We start from the raw sequence: 15537 nt of genomic DNA, 5'->3' as shown, positions 1-15537 counted from the left end.
GACAGAAATGCACCCACTTTAATCTCAATAAATTTTTTCCACTCATTATCTTCAAAATCTCTATCAATAGCTTCCTCCCCATTCTAAGAGTCTTGCTAGAAATTAGCCTTCCTAACATTGCCAATCTTCAATGTGATATGCTCTATTATGATCCTTCTGCTTTCCCATAGAAATCTCCATGTTTTTGAGCCATTACAAGAATTAGCCAATGTAAAGATCCTTTCAGGATCATTCATGTACAAGTATTTTTTCCTCATAATTTTACACAAAGCCGAATTTGGGGATTTGTATAATTTCCATGCCAACTTAGTACCAAGTGCTAAGTTTTGGAGATTCATTTTCCTCAAACTAGCTCTTCCTTTCTCCTTAATCATACAGGCAGTCTCCCAATTGATGAGAAAAACCCTCCTTTCTTCCTTCGAGCCTTCCCAAAGGAAATTTTAAAGAAAACTATCCAACACACCAATTGCTCTCGTAGATAATATAAAATAGGACATTACAAAAATGGACATGACAGAAAGGACCGATTTGATCATCAAGATCCTCTCAGCCTATGACAACCACTTTTTTTAAGAGGAAATTGCTTTAGAATGATAATTGTTGATAACATCCTCCAAAAGAGAAGCTTTATTCCATCACAAAAATAGAGGATATTTGAGATACTTTGTAGGGAATATAGCGATCTATAAGTCCAAAGAACTCTAAAATATTCTTCCAGGACCAATTTCATCATTGTCACTTGCCTCACCGAAGCTTCATAAAACAACATGGTGTTGTCTATGAATTGGGAATGAGTAACTAGATCAAGATCTTTATGCACCTTAATGCCCTGCCACCAACTCAAACTACAATTGAATTTGATATTTCTACCATGAACTTGGGCCATTACCACAAATAGTGAAGGGGACAATAGGTCTCCTTGGTTCAACCCATTCATGGCATCAAAAAAACCATTGACCAAGCCATTAACTAGAACAAATATCTTAGAAGAGGAGATGCAAGAATAGATACAGTCCAACCATCCCTTGTTAAAACCATATCTTCAACACCCTAACCAAAATTTCCCAACTGACCCGATCGTACGACTTGGTAATATCCAACTTAACAGTGATTCCCTTGAAATTCTCCAAATTTATGGAATGAGTAGTCTCTAACACTAGAATGATGTTGTCTATAATCTCCCTCGCTATCATAAAATCATTCTGTTCTTCTGAGACAAGCCTATAAAGAATTTTGTTCAGCCTATTCACCATCACTTTGGAAATAATTTTACAGATTTTGTTACAAAGAGATTAGCTTGTAGTTAGCCACTGTCTCACAGTTCCATTTCTTTGGAATCAGAGAGATGACAGTATTATTAATCTCTTTCAATAACTTCTTTTTTCTCCTAAAGTCCTCTACCAAAACAAGAATATCATAACCCATAATGCCCTAGCATTTCTGAAATAGTTCCATCGTGATGCCATCTGACCCTGGTGCCTTGTTCAGGTGCAACATAAATGTAGCGGCCTTGACTTCTTCTAAGGAATAAGGTTGGGTGATAAAAGCGTTATCCTCCTACTTGACTTCCTCCTTAATAAACCCGTCCCCCTTGTTCTAGAGACTGCGATCACCCCTAGTTGATCCTGCAAGCAAGTTTTGGAAATATTGCATCGCAATTCTTTCAAAGCCTTCAGCCTTAGTATACCAGATACCATCCAAATCTTTAACAACATCAATCATATTAGCACCATCAATCATCGCCAATTCATCACCAAATCAACTCAAAGGTCAAGGTCTTCATCCACCACATATTGCAGATCGACAGATAAAGGTATTCAAGTTAGATTATGCATATCCATTTTCTAGTCATGATTCTAAATTCTAAAGAGTGGATATAGATGATGAGAATGCTAAATGAAGCAATATCACACATTGGGCTTAGTACATATTGCTAATGGTCAACATCTCATTATTTTAAATGGTTGTTCAAAGGGAAGATTAATTCTATTGATAATGTTGATAAAAATAAGGTTAGACTAGTTGTGAAGGGATATTTCCAAGTTGATAAAATCTATTATGGATATCTTTTCTCTTTAGTTGCAAAGCTAATATACATTTGGTTATTTATTGCAATATATTTTCACCTTTAGATTAAGTAGATGGATGAGAAGACACATTTTCTTTGTGGTAATTTGGAGGAAAAAATTCTTATGCTGAAAAAAGAGCACTCCATTGACAAAGGTTAAAAATGTTTATTTTGTAATTTAGTTTTTTTGTATGGTCATAATCAATCACTTAGAATTTGGTATGAAAAATTTGATTCCTTTGAGTTGGGATAAGGATTTTTGAGATCCAAATCAAATCATTACATTTATTTTAATATTGAAAATGATTATTTTCATTTTATTATATTGTATGTTTATTTTTGGTCATAGTAAGGACACAATTTGCGAGTTGAAGCCATAGTGTGAGATGAAAAATTGAGAGTTGCATTGCTTGATTTTGGTTATTGCAATGTCCCTTATTGATAGTTTGACATTCAACTATGTTTATGATCTTTACAATCTAGTTAATTATATAAAATTGACTTAAAACAAAATTCAACTTATAGGGATATGGAATCCTTTATTAGAAATTCATAATATTACTTGAGATTCTAATTATAATATTCAAAGATAAATTTGCATTTGAATCAGATGTTACCCCAATGTATTCGAGTATGGATGTAAATGCATAATTATACTATTATGACTTTGTTTACAACCATATAAGTTGATACAAAAGGTGCCTTTGATCTTCTAGTGCTAAGATTTGTCTGATTGGTTTCTCTTTATCATGTGATGGGTGGATGAGGGGTTATGCTTGAATCTATTTGTTGTGTCTGATTCCGATCCTTATGTTTATGCAAGAATGGTGAACATTGTCTCTTCTTATTAATTATTTAATCTCCTAAATTTGTGGCCTTGAAAAAGGGTAGATATTGTACCTTGACTTGGATCTCTGAGGAATCTACTATGAAACAAATAAAAATAACCAAAAATCTGCCTTCTTCAGTTGCATATGTCCTGTTCTATATATGTATTGAAAAAATATGATATTAATAATCATGTCCCTTCATTGGGATGGTTTATTCTCAATAATCACATCCTTCACTAAATGATATTAAATTTACTTGTCATCTCTTCTTTTAATTACGCCTTGCTATGATGCATAGCCCCTAACCAATTTGGTCAACTAACATGTTAATGTGGCGACGTATTTGTCCTTGTGTGATCCTCATAAAATCGAGCATGAGAAATTCCTTCTAATCACCATATTTGCTTTGTAACAAAACAGTTGTTGCTAGACATACTTTGTGTGAAAATTCTATTGCAGCTACTGATTATTAATCCCCTATCTTATATGGATTATTTGACTCTCAAAAATGAATTCACAACAAATATTGAAAAATAATACAACTACAACTTCACAAATAAAATCACAGAAAGAAAATACACAACACAATGAACATGATATTTTTGGAAAAACTATCCCTGCAAAAACCCCAAAGGGAAAACCGGTACTATAAATGAGGAATTTTATTAAAATTCAACAAATAAAGAGATACATAAAAAACTTGCCCCTTAATGGCATAACTCTGGCACTATTCTCCTCCAAAAATTGTTCTACTAATTTTTCCTATAGAAATTCCACTTCTTTTGTCTCCAACACTATCACTGCATTCTTGCTATTACTACAAAACTATTTGCTAAGACTACAAATTTATTTGCTATCACTGCAAATTCTTCTCAAGTGTGTTCTCCAAATGCCCATTGATACCCTTTTATACTAGTCTCATTGAAAAACCAATGGGCATGATTTAATTTCAACCAATGGGTATGGTTAATTAGACTATAACAAGCCATAACTAATTGGTTGATAGATGTCTCTAAAGGAAATAATTAATTAATTAAATAATTGTCTACAATCTAAGAACATATCCAGAAAAATAATTAAATACTAATTCTTGAGAATGGAGATGACATCTGTTCGAGCTACTCAAACTAGCACTCCCTCTGAAGAACAAGCAGAAGGATTCATCTTGGAAAGTGGATACCTTAGAAGCTATTGGAACAGGTAAGCTCAGTACCCTTCCTAACTACTTGAATGAATTGACTAAATCCATCAACAATGTAGAGGCTATCATTGGAGCACATGGCTCTCAATTTAAGGCCATGGATGCTAGATTCAATGATCTGGAGATGCGGGATCTCAATCATGAGAACACCTTGAAGAAAATTGGAGAACAAAGCGAAAAAATTCCTAAAGCCTCTGCCAATAGCTTCAGTGTGATGATCAGCAAACTAGAACAGATCCATTAGGAAAAGAACACTATTGATACTATCGAGGATAAGGTGCTCAGTCTTCAAGGGGAGATTACTGGTTATGGAAAAAGAACTCAAGCTAGTACCAGGAAGATGTGGAAACATGCCAAGGAGGTGGAGGACCTGAAGAGCTGTGCTACCTCTATGGTCAAGCTAGAGAAAGAAGTGGTGAAGCTTATCATAAACCTTTTTTATGGTCTGTTGCTCATGGCTGACCCTTAGTTTTCACTATGCTGTCCCTTTGCCTCTTTTCATTTCTTGCTGACTTTTTGTCTTTGCCACCTGTCTCTTTTTTGTGTTTTTCTCTATCTAGCTAATCCTTCATGTACTATCTTTTGATTATCTTTCTGTAAAAAGGGTTTTGGGGCCCCTTCAAAACCTTCTTTTCACTTAATCAAAAATACCCCATCTTAGAGAGGAAGGTGTTTTCCATAAAAACCCAACTTATCTCTAAAAAAGATGAATTTTGTCTTCCCCAATACCTTTGTCAAGATGTCTGGTACCTGCTGATCTGTAGATATATACTATAATTGAACAATCCCTCGCTGTACACAATCCCTGATGAAGTGATACCTGATGTCTATGTGCTTAGATCTATCATGAAACAAATGATTCTAAGCTAATCTAATACAACTCTGATTATCGTAGTGTATCAAAGTAGTCTTAATCCTTTGACCAAACAAGGTTACTAGAAACTTTCAAAGCCATATCGCCTCACATGTCGCCATGCTAGATGCTATGTATTATGCCTCTACATAACTCAGAGAAACAAACTTCTTCTTCCTTCTATACCAAGAGACAACTCTTGATCCCAAGCTAAAGCAACACCTGAAAGTTCTTTTCTTGTCTGTTGTACTACCGTCCCAATCTGTGTCAGTATAGCCTATCAACCTGATACCATCACCTTGATCATATCTAATCCCATACTCGATCGTACCACACAAATACTGCAACACATGCTTTGATGCTATCCACTGCACTATCTTTGGCTCAACCATGAACTGACTAAGAGTGTTTACTGCAAAGGATATATCTAGCCTGGTGTTGGCCAAATACATGAGAGATCCAATCAACTACTTATATAAGGTGGGGTCTACATCTTTCTACTTGGATGAGTCTACCTTCTATTCATGATCATAGGCATAGACATGGCGAGCTGCAATTCTCCATCCTAAAACTCCTCAAGATTTGAATGTCCCTTGCCCAAGGAAAATCTCTCCAACTATCTACCATACCTCCATGCCTAGAAAGTAGTGCATAAGCCCCAAATCCTTCATCTCGAACTCTGCCGCAAGGTCTCTTTTGCATGCCTCTATGAGTCCCAATGAACTTGTTAGAAACAAGTCATACACATATAGAAAATGAATGAGAACCTCACCACCAAACACCAAGTAGTAGAGGTTAGCATTTGCCTCACTCTTCACAAAGCCCATTCGCTACGAGTATCGATCAGTGCTGTCATAACGCACTCTGGGAGCCTCCTTGAGTCCATACAAGGATCTCTTCAATATGCACACGTGGGATTCACTATTGGATGCTACATAGCCCTTTGGTTGTTCTATGTATACTTGCTATTTCAATTCATCATTAATAAATGTCATCTTGACATCCATTTGATGGATCTACCATCCCATCTGTGCTACAAGTGAGATTACGACTCGTATAGCAGTATACCTGGCCAGTGGAGTGAGGGTCTATTCATAATCTATTCCCTCCTTATAAGAGAACCCCTTTTCCACAAACCTTACCTTTTATTTCTTGATTCTACCATCAGCACCGTGTTTGGTCTTATAGATCTAGCATGATCCAATCACTTCCCTATCTATTGGTCTAGGCACAACCTCCCACACATTATTTTATACTATTGAGTTATATTCCTCAACCATCACATCTTGCCAGACCTATTGTTTTGTGACTTCCTGATAGATAGAAGGATCACTATCTACTAACTGACTAACTAGTGCCACATAGTCATTAAACTTAGCTGGTTGTCTCCACTGTCTATTACTCATCCTAGGAGCTCCCATAAATTCTCTAGTATCCCTATGTGTCCATTGAACCTCACACTTCCTGTTGCCAACTGTAGAGGATGAAAAATCAACCTTCATGTCTTCTTGATGCATTTCTTGGACTTTTTGCATCTATTGCTCCATATTCCACGAACTCTCAACACTTGAAACTGTGCTTGTGTTAGTAATTATACTTGCACTTTGTTGTCGCGAATTTGGTTGAATGATCCTTGGAGCTTCTTTTGGCTGCCCACTCTGATCATCTATTGGCAAATATCTAGACCTCCTAAGTTTCATTTCCTCCATGAATTTGACATCACTTCTGACTATAATCCTCCAAGTCCTTGGAATAAATATTCGATATTCCTTTGAGGTTTCATACTGTAACCCACAAGGTACCCCCTCTCTCCAGTTTGATCTAACTTGGAACATTTAGCTCCTGTAATATGATAATACACCAAAATTCCAAATATCCTAAAGGGACTGACGTCTAGCTTCTTCCCTATGAAAGCTTCCTCTGGTTTCATCTTCCCTAGTACCTTATGCGGAACCCTGTTTTGTATGTATACTGTCGTATTGCATGCCTTTGCCATAAGTAACATGGCATGTCCTGGTCATGTAGCATAACCCTTGTTGCCTTTGATATAGAATGATTATTCCTCCCAACAACTCGATTCTTTTGAGGGTTGTGGGGAACGATCCACTCTCTCTTGATTCCTTCCTTGGTACATAACTCTTGGAACTCTTTCCCTTTGTACTCACCTTCATTGTCTGACCGAAGAACCTTATCTTCTTGCTTGTTGGATTCTCCACAAGATCTTTGAACTCTTGGAAACAACTGAGACCTCATCCTTGGTCTTCAAGAAGTATATCCATGTCTTCCTGGAGAAATCATCAATAAAAGTAACAAAGTACTCGTATCCTCTAAGAGACTTCATCGACATTGGTCCACATATATCTGAATGTACTAGATCAAGAAGACCCTTGGATCTGGTGTCAATCCTTGGAAAAGTTGCTTTCACAAACTTCCGTAACACACATTCCTTACATACATCATCATGCTCTGTGCTCTCCTCTGGAACACCTATCACTATCTCTTGAATAAATTTAAGTGCTCCATGATGTATATGGCCCATCCTCTTATACCTTATCTCACCTCAATCTCTAGGATTATTACTGCTCATGAGTTCCTTAGGAGTATCAAATTGCAACCTATAAAGTTGACCGCTCCTAACTCTAATAGCTATGGGTGATTTCCAATCCTTAAGCTTGATCAACACATGCACCCCTCTAAAGAGTACATTGGATCCTTTATCCTGAAGGATGGATACAAAAATCAATTTCAGTCTTAATCTTGGCACATGCAACACATAATGAATGAGAATCATCTTGCCATTCTCCCTCTGAAATTGAACAATCCCTTTCCCAACTAGATTGAGTTTGGACATGTTCCCCATAGAAGAGAAGTACTCTCTAAATCCAGTCATATGAAATGATTCCCCACTATCTATATACCAAACACTTTATGAGTTTGAGCTAACCATACAAGCTAGGAGTGCAAACTCATCCTCCATTCTATTGGAAAGCTCATCTACACTTGCTGAAGCTGCCATCTGCTTCTTTCCTTTCTAACCGTTCTTCTTCTTTTACAGGTAATCACTAACATAGTGGACGAACTTGTGACAGCCATAGCAATTTATCTTAGAAAGGTACTTCTTCTTCTTCTCACTTTGTGGATTTGAACCTTTGCTAGACCGATTCTTTCCTTTCCCTTTTCCTATTCTGCGTCACATTTTTGAATTTTTCTACTGGTCCCATTGACATGACTTAGTCTAAGCTCCTCCTGTGTGAAGTTTCTCCATAGTCGATCCGAACTCGATAAGGTATATTAATAACTTGAATGAAGACATCCCACTACTTAGTAAACCCATTTAGGGCTATTCGTACTAGCTTGTCATCATTAGGTTTATCTCCAACAACTACCAACTCATCCTTGAAAAGTCTGAGACTTATGGGGTAACTTATAATGTCTTCTCCCTTGTTCATCCCAGTATTCTTTAATGTTTCTCTAAGAATCAGCTTCCGATTAGTGGTAGCCTTCTGGTACAGATTCAGAATGTCATCCCACATTTTCTTTGCTTTATCTAACTCTACAATATGTAGAACAATATGATCCTTGACACCATAAAGAATCACCCTCCTCACCTTGGCATCTTCCTTCTTATATGCTAAGAGTTGTGTTGAATATGAAGGTACAACTATAACATTGGTCACATATTCCTTTATACCATTCTCTTCCAGCAATAAAAAAATTCTGGCTTTCCAGACACCAAAATTTGAAGCTCCATCCAATCTATCCTGATCTCTTAAACCTACCTGGGCCATTTCAAAATAAAAATAATAATAATAATTCTAAAGAGGTCAAATCGGGTTTTATAAACCCTCTAGTTTTCTTCCTATGCCTATGCTAAGACTTTTATATCCTTAGATAAGCTCCAAAACCGTGCGAAAATTCTATTGTAGCTACTGATTATTAATCCCCATTTTTATTGGATTATTTGACTGTCAGAAATTAATTCACAACAAATATTGAAAAATAATATGACTGCAACTTCATAAATAAAATCACAGAAAAAAATATGCGACACAATGAACACGATATCTTTGGACAATTTGTCCTTGGAAAAAGCCCAAAGGGAAAACTAGTATTGTAGATGAGGAATTTTAATAAACTTTAGCAAATCAAGAGGTACTTAAAATGCTTGCCTCTTACTGGCAGAGGTTCGACACTGTTCTCCTTCAGAAATTCTTCTCCCAATGTCTCCCACTGAAATTCCACTCCTGTTGTCTCCAATGCTATCACTATGTCCTTTCTATTACTGTAAAACTATTTGCCAAGACTACAAATTTATTTTCTATCACTGCAAATGCTTCTCAAGTGTGTTCTCCAAACGCCCATTGATCCTCTTTTATACTAGTCTCATTGAAAAACCAATGGCCATGATTTAATTTCAACCAATGACTAAGATTAATTAGACTCTAACATGCCATAACTAATTGGTTGCTAGATGTTTGAAAAGGAAACAATTAATTAATTAAATATCTATCTGGACTCTAACAATATTTCTAGAAAAATAATTAAATACGAATTCTTGGGAATGGAGATGAAAGCTATCCAATCTACTCAAACTAAAACTTTGTAAATTGGTTATGCCTACATGCATTTCATCGACCCATTAGTGAAAGCGCTGTATTAGTTAAGGGTGACCATTTCCCTAGATAGTATGTAGTGGATGCCTTCTATATCAAATTCACTGCTTTTATCTCATACGCATGATCACCTTATATTATGAATTGCTTGTCTTACTTGTTGACTTGTCAACCCAACCAAATTGCATCCCTTTGACAGTGGTATACTTTGATGAGGATTTCTAGTCCATCAGGTTATTTAGTATTGACTTGACTGAATGGATCACTTGTAGCATGATGAAGTTGATCCTTGCTTGTCATTGTGATATTACTAATAATTACTAGATTTCAATGGTCAATTTGGTTAGTAATGAAGATATGGATGAAGGTTGCCGACTTTAAGTTCAATCATGAGGGAATTCATTAGGAAAATCACGTTATCCTTTATATGAGTCTTTAATGAGGATTGTGTATTTATATCTTTTTTGGTATTCTAAGATATCTTCATTTGTAAAGATAGTACAAGGATATTTCTTACAACATGACTACTTGCTGCATATTAAAACTACTTCATGCAGACTAGTAAGTAGCCCTTATTATACTATTCTTTCTATGTACGATCACTATTTCTGATACTAACTAATTTGAAGGTATCCTAGGCCTACCACACCTGGACTATAAATGGCTCTTTTTTCTTGCTTGGGTTTAGGGATTGGATGGGGACATTATAGTTATATATATGATAAATAAATTGAAGCAAATCCAAACAACTATGAAGATAACTGATGAACAACCTAAAATGCATTGAAGATGAGATGACAATAATGATGAATCTATGATCAACAAGGAATAGAATACCCTCAAACATGTCCTCAATATTTGTAGTGTGTGATGTAACAAATAACTCTATAATATCTGGAAGTTTCTCAACCCATAATGATGAAATTGGAAGGGAATTATCATTCTGCTAAATTGAGTTGCTCTCTAAAGAAGCAAGAGGTGATGGAGAAGGAGTCTCAACACAAGTTTGAGGAACTAAGGAGGATGTGTGAAGAACACATAGGTTCAAGTGACCAAACCTCTCTCACATAGTTGATCCGCTAGACATGACTAAGAGTGAGGACCTGTTGATCTAGAAGTGCAATCTCCTAAGGAGAAAAATGAGAGAGTTCATATAAGTGAGATGCATGATCAACATTGCCAAGTTAAATAAGCTATCTGCTATGTAGATATCCGATGAGCACTAAATTAGGGGTGGAATCTATTGTGTTGCTTATCCCATTGTGAGTAATTTGGTATATGGAAAGGATGTTGCAAGATAATGAAGGGACAAAAAGGACATCATTGAGTGTCCCACCATCAACCTCTATAGACCCTCTCTTAGTAATACTCATGTAAGTGTTATTACCCATCCAAATGTGTGGTAAAGTATAATTCTGAAAAGAAGAGAACATACCCAAGGATGATGCCATATGATGAGAGGCTCCTAAACCAATAAGAAACCTACTAGACTGAAGATGTGTCGATGCAAAGAGAGCATGGCCTTTCTTCTTATCTTCACCATATGCCATAGAAGTTGACCCAAAATGTGCAAATCCAAAAATGGTAGAAGAGGATGAACCAGATGATGGTGGCTAAATATTGTTCTTTTTAGAATATGATTCAAACCTTATATCTTCTTTCCATAACAACAATGCTTATTATCTTGGAGGAGGAAAAAGAATCTGATGAATCCTATGCAAATTTTGTAGTTGGCTGATTAGACTAAAAATATTTGTGCTTCTCTTTATTCTTCCATTTCATTGTAGATGAATGCACAACCAAAGACTAAGATATAGAAACAAAAATAAAATCAAGCCAAGTCATCTTAGCTTGTTCTCTTGTCACAGGTTCACAAAAATCTTATAAGAACCTGGATGAGTGAAGGCTACACCCAAAGCATTTGTGGTGGAATAAAATGTAGAATAAAAAACCTAGAAGGGTCCTCTAAGCTTATACATAATTAGAAGGATAGACTCTTTGTTAATCTTTTCCTTTCCATAACATTGTTAAAGTGTTTTGATGGACTTGAATTTCTCCAAGTAATTTTCATAATGAAAGATTATGAATTAGGTATCAAAGATGTCAAAAGTGACTCAAGTTTAAGTGCATGGAACTCATTAATACCCCAAAAATCTCCTCAAATTTTACCCACATAATCTAAGGAGTGTTTGATTGAATTAAGATGAAATAGGAAACCATCTAAAACATGCAGTTCAATCAAACCCATAGTTGTATGCATCTGGTTCCTATATTGTAATCTCTCAAATACTCTCAAATACTCACGTAATATCTAGTTGGTTCTCATCCAAACAGGGCCGTAAAACCATACACTAAAGTAGTTGGGACATATGAACTTTCCAGCTATGATAATTTTGGAGTGTAAGTTTCTCCATTGGAATGTGGTTTTCAAATTAGGTAAGGGTTAGGGTAGTATGAGGATTTGAAAGATGAAATACTACCCCTTGAAAAGAAAAATCAACCATTTTGCAACTTTTAATGTTGTTAACTAACAAAATCAATAAATAAATGTAAATGAGCTCTTTAAAAAATTGATGCAAAATCTAGAAAAGCAAGTGACATATTTGTGTAGAGCATAGGACTAGATTTTCAACACCCACTTGTTTGTGAAAAATAGATTTCAGATGAGAAATATATGACCTTGGAAGAAAAAAATGAAGATTTGACTTCAAAGTCTCTTAGCAAAAAAGGATAGTAAAATCTACAAAAAAGAGTAGAACCACTGGATTAGGCTAAATACCAACCTTCCAACCATATCTTGCTCATAGAAACCATCCCCATCTTCATAATCCTCTCATCTCTTGAAACCCTAGCTCCTCCCTTGCTCCTACTCTCGCTCCCTGCCTTTTGTATTAATAAATATAATACTCTTGCTGTTACACAAAAATCATCATTTCATTCTTGAATCCAAGTTGAAAAATACAGAGATGGAGTTCTTCATTAGTATTAAATATATATTTAATAATTATATTTTGAAACATTATATTATTTTTTTGTTTATAATTTATTAAAAAATTATAGACATATTTAAAATATTAAAATTATTATTTAAAAAATAAAAATAAAACATAAAAATAAAATAATATTTCTCTATCTATTGTGCATATTCATTGGATCATTTATTTGCCATTCTCCTTTAAAATACAATAATTTTTCTATTAGATACATAATCATTAACTCATTTATTTACCACCATCGTAAGTTTGTTACAACATTATAGAAAGAGTTCTATAAAGATGGAATTTATGTTTTTTATTTATAATAAAATTAAAAAAAAAGTAATATTTCTCATCCTTGTCTAATATAACCATTAGATCATGTGAGATTATTTTAGTGAAAAATTATAGAAACACCTTATTGAAAATCCAAAATGTGGATTATTTTCTAAAATAAAATTAAAAGTAAATAAATAATATTTTCATTACCTAGCGTATATAACCATGAGATCACTTATTTACCATGGGTATAATTTCAGTAGAAAATTATAGAAAAAAGTTTACATTCCTCATATATAATCATCATATCACTTGTTTATCATGCCACATAAGTTTAGTGGAGAACTACATAAACAACTTCTATATTTCCCTCACTTACCGTGTATAATCATAAATCACTTATTTATTGCGGGACAAAAGTTTACTGAAAAACTATAGAAACAACTCTTTGGAAATCTAAATTACCCTTTTTCATTTATAATAATACAAAAATAATAAAATAATATTTCTCTAATCTATCCTAATAACGGTTAGATGAGAGGTGAAGTTTATTGGAACATTATAGAAACAACTGTTTGAAAATTGAAATTATAGATTCATCTTTAAAATTAAATCATATTTCTCTTAGTGTCTTAATTAACTATTAGATGGATTAGATCCTAATTAACTATTGGATGGATTAGATCACCGACTTTGAAAATTTCCATTTATCCATTCACCTATTTAATTTGTTCCATAGATCCATTTTCTCCAATCTCTCCTCCTCTTTCGCAATCCCTTCACTTGTTTGAGTGGTCTAGAAGGTGCAATCTTGTGAGCTAAGATCAGAGAGCAAGTTCAGAAATTTTGTGTTGCAGGGTTGCGATATTGAAAAAAGATTTAAATGGATCAAGGCAAGTCTATGGGTAAGTGAATGAGCCTTTCAGTTTTGAAATCAATTTTTTCCCATTTTTGACATTACAATCACCGTCTTTTTATCTTTTTGTGTTTTCCCTCTATACTTCTTTCTACTATAGTGCCTAAATGGGTTTGTTCCTGGAATGTAGTGGAGAGCACAAGCAATGGACACCTGCCCAAAAGATGGAAGCCAAATTTAGAACAAAGGCGGATATTAGAGTCCATATTTGCTACTGGAACCAAAAACACAAGAAGGGAACGGATAGCTCAGATTACTGCTGTGCTACAACAATATGGCAGAGTGGAACAAAGAAATGTTTTCTATTGGTTTCAAAATGCAAATAATCGAAACAAGCTTTGTAGTATGTGTTTTTTTTTAATTACTTGGGCAATATGTACAGACTATTATAAATCTGGAAAGAAAGTAATGGCTTTACACGTTATCTCAAATGTAATCTGTTTAGTTTTTTTTTCTCCTTTTCTATACAATCCTAATGATAGGCATATATTTTTCAGTTTCCAAACGTACTCCAATCTATGGTACTACTAAATCATCTGTATTCGGACCAAAGGAAGCGAACGAAATATTTTTAAAGGTAAGGATTATAATTCCTTGTTCCGATACATTTAAGAGTTTGTAGAAAAAATCATTGCCTTATAAAATTTCATATATGTTAACTCACGTTCATGCGTATGCAGGAAGAAGAAGAGAGTGGACGGTTTCAGAGGAATTCACCAACAGATGTTTCCGAATTAGCAACTTTGCAATTATTTCCTTTACATCCTGATAAAGGAGGAAGTTCTTAACAGCCGAAGAAACTTTATGAGATTTTTGGCAACTGATTATTGGGTTTTTAAGGGTGGAGAAAATGTATTTGTATCTGCAACATTAGCTTTTGTGAATGTCTAACACTGGCTAATCTTTATTGACAGTTGATTAATTTATAAGGGTTTTCAAGATTAGCTTTTGCGACAATCTTTGCATAGCTGAAAATTGCCGTTGATCTCAATGAATAATTTTTTTTTACAAATATTTTTCATTCCTATTTATGGTTTGAAAAACACGCAGCAAATTCTTCAATGCTTAGATAAATACATTATTCATATGGTGAACAATGGCATTTTGGATCTATTAGATGTAATCAATATACCGAAGAGTCGGTGTCTTTTGAAAGAGATTGTTTCATTTTTCTACTTTCATTCGTGTCTAACTAAAACTAAAATTCCTTTTAGCATTTCTGAAAACTTCCATAACCAACCATGGAGAAATACAGTGAGATTATGTAACATAATCTAAGCATAAAAAAAGGAATACCCAAATTTTAAGGTGTTGTTATTGAAGCATGGAGAAATACAGTGAGAGTATGGAAGAAGAGGCTTTCTGCAGCACGTTTCTGGTAGATTATGGAAGCATTCCAATTCTAACATTAAGGGGATTTTATTTAGGTTAAAACTCTTTGTTCTGCTGTGATTCAATGGAAACCTTAGTAAATGAAAGGGGGCAAACAATAAGATGGTAGCTTTTAATGTCAAAAGCGGTGACAAATTGCATAACGGTTCACTGCGAGTATTGGGAAGGGCCGAGATGCATCTGGTAGAGAATGGAAGAAGGTTTTTATTGCACATAATGAACATCGTTTTTTTCTCTATTTCCAATACTAGGTTGATGCACGAGCATCCTTTTTCTCCCATTCCCGAGTAGAGTGTGTCACGCGTGGTGGATTTTGTTTAGCTCAAAGATCTTTGCTAGTAAATGAAAGGTGACAAACAATAATAAGATGGCAGCTTTTGAAGGCGGCGAATAGAACAGCTTTTGGAGAG

The 15537-nt window shown here is 34.8% G+C and overlaps 1 protein-coding gene across 1 annotated transcript; it reads left to right on the top strand.

Moving 5' to 3' along the window:
* The first annotated feature begins 13635 nt into the window (after window positions 1-13635).
* On the top strand, window positions 13636-14716 carry LOC131855744 (WUSCHEL-related homeobox 8-like). The gene is made up of 4 exons (XM_057964909.2): window positions 13636-13724; window positions 13866-14078; window positions 14233-14312; window positions 14416-14716. The coding sequence occupies exons 1-4, from the start codon at window positions 13703-13705 to the stop codon at window positions 14521-14523; spliced, it is 423 nt and encodes a 140-aa protein (XP_057820892.2). The 5' UTR covers window positions 13636-13702; the 3' UTR covers window positions 14524-14716.
* The last annotated feature ends 821 nt before the right edge of the window (window positions 14717-15537 follow it).

This window comes from Cryptomeria japonica, chromosome 3 (genome assembly GCF_030272615.1).
Source record: "Cryptomeria japonica chromosome 3, Sugi_1.0, whole genome shotgun sequence".
Taxonomy (NCBI): Eukaryota; Viridiplantae; Streptophyta; class Pinopsida; order Cupressales; family Cupressaceae; genus Cryptomeria; species Cryptomeria japonica.
This window is presented reverse-complemented; position numbering and strand designations above follow the sequence as displayed.

Excerpts from the sequence above, each read along its gene's own strand:
- LOC131855744 (XM_057964909.2), top strand. The coding sequence starts at position 13,703 with ATGGATCAAGGCAAGTCTATGG. Across the intron at positions 13,725-13,865 it reads GGATCAAGGCAAGTCTATGG|TGGAGAGCACAAGCAATGGA; the intron begins GTAAGTGAATGA and ends CCTGGAATGTAG. Across the intron at positions 14,079-14,232 it reads TAATCGAAACAAGCTTTGTA|TTTCCAAACGTACTCCAATC; the intron begins GTATGTGTTTTT and ends TATATTTTTCAG.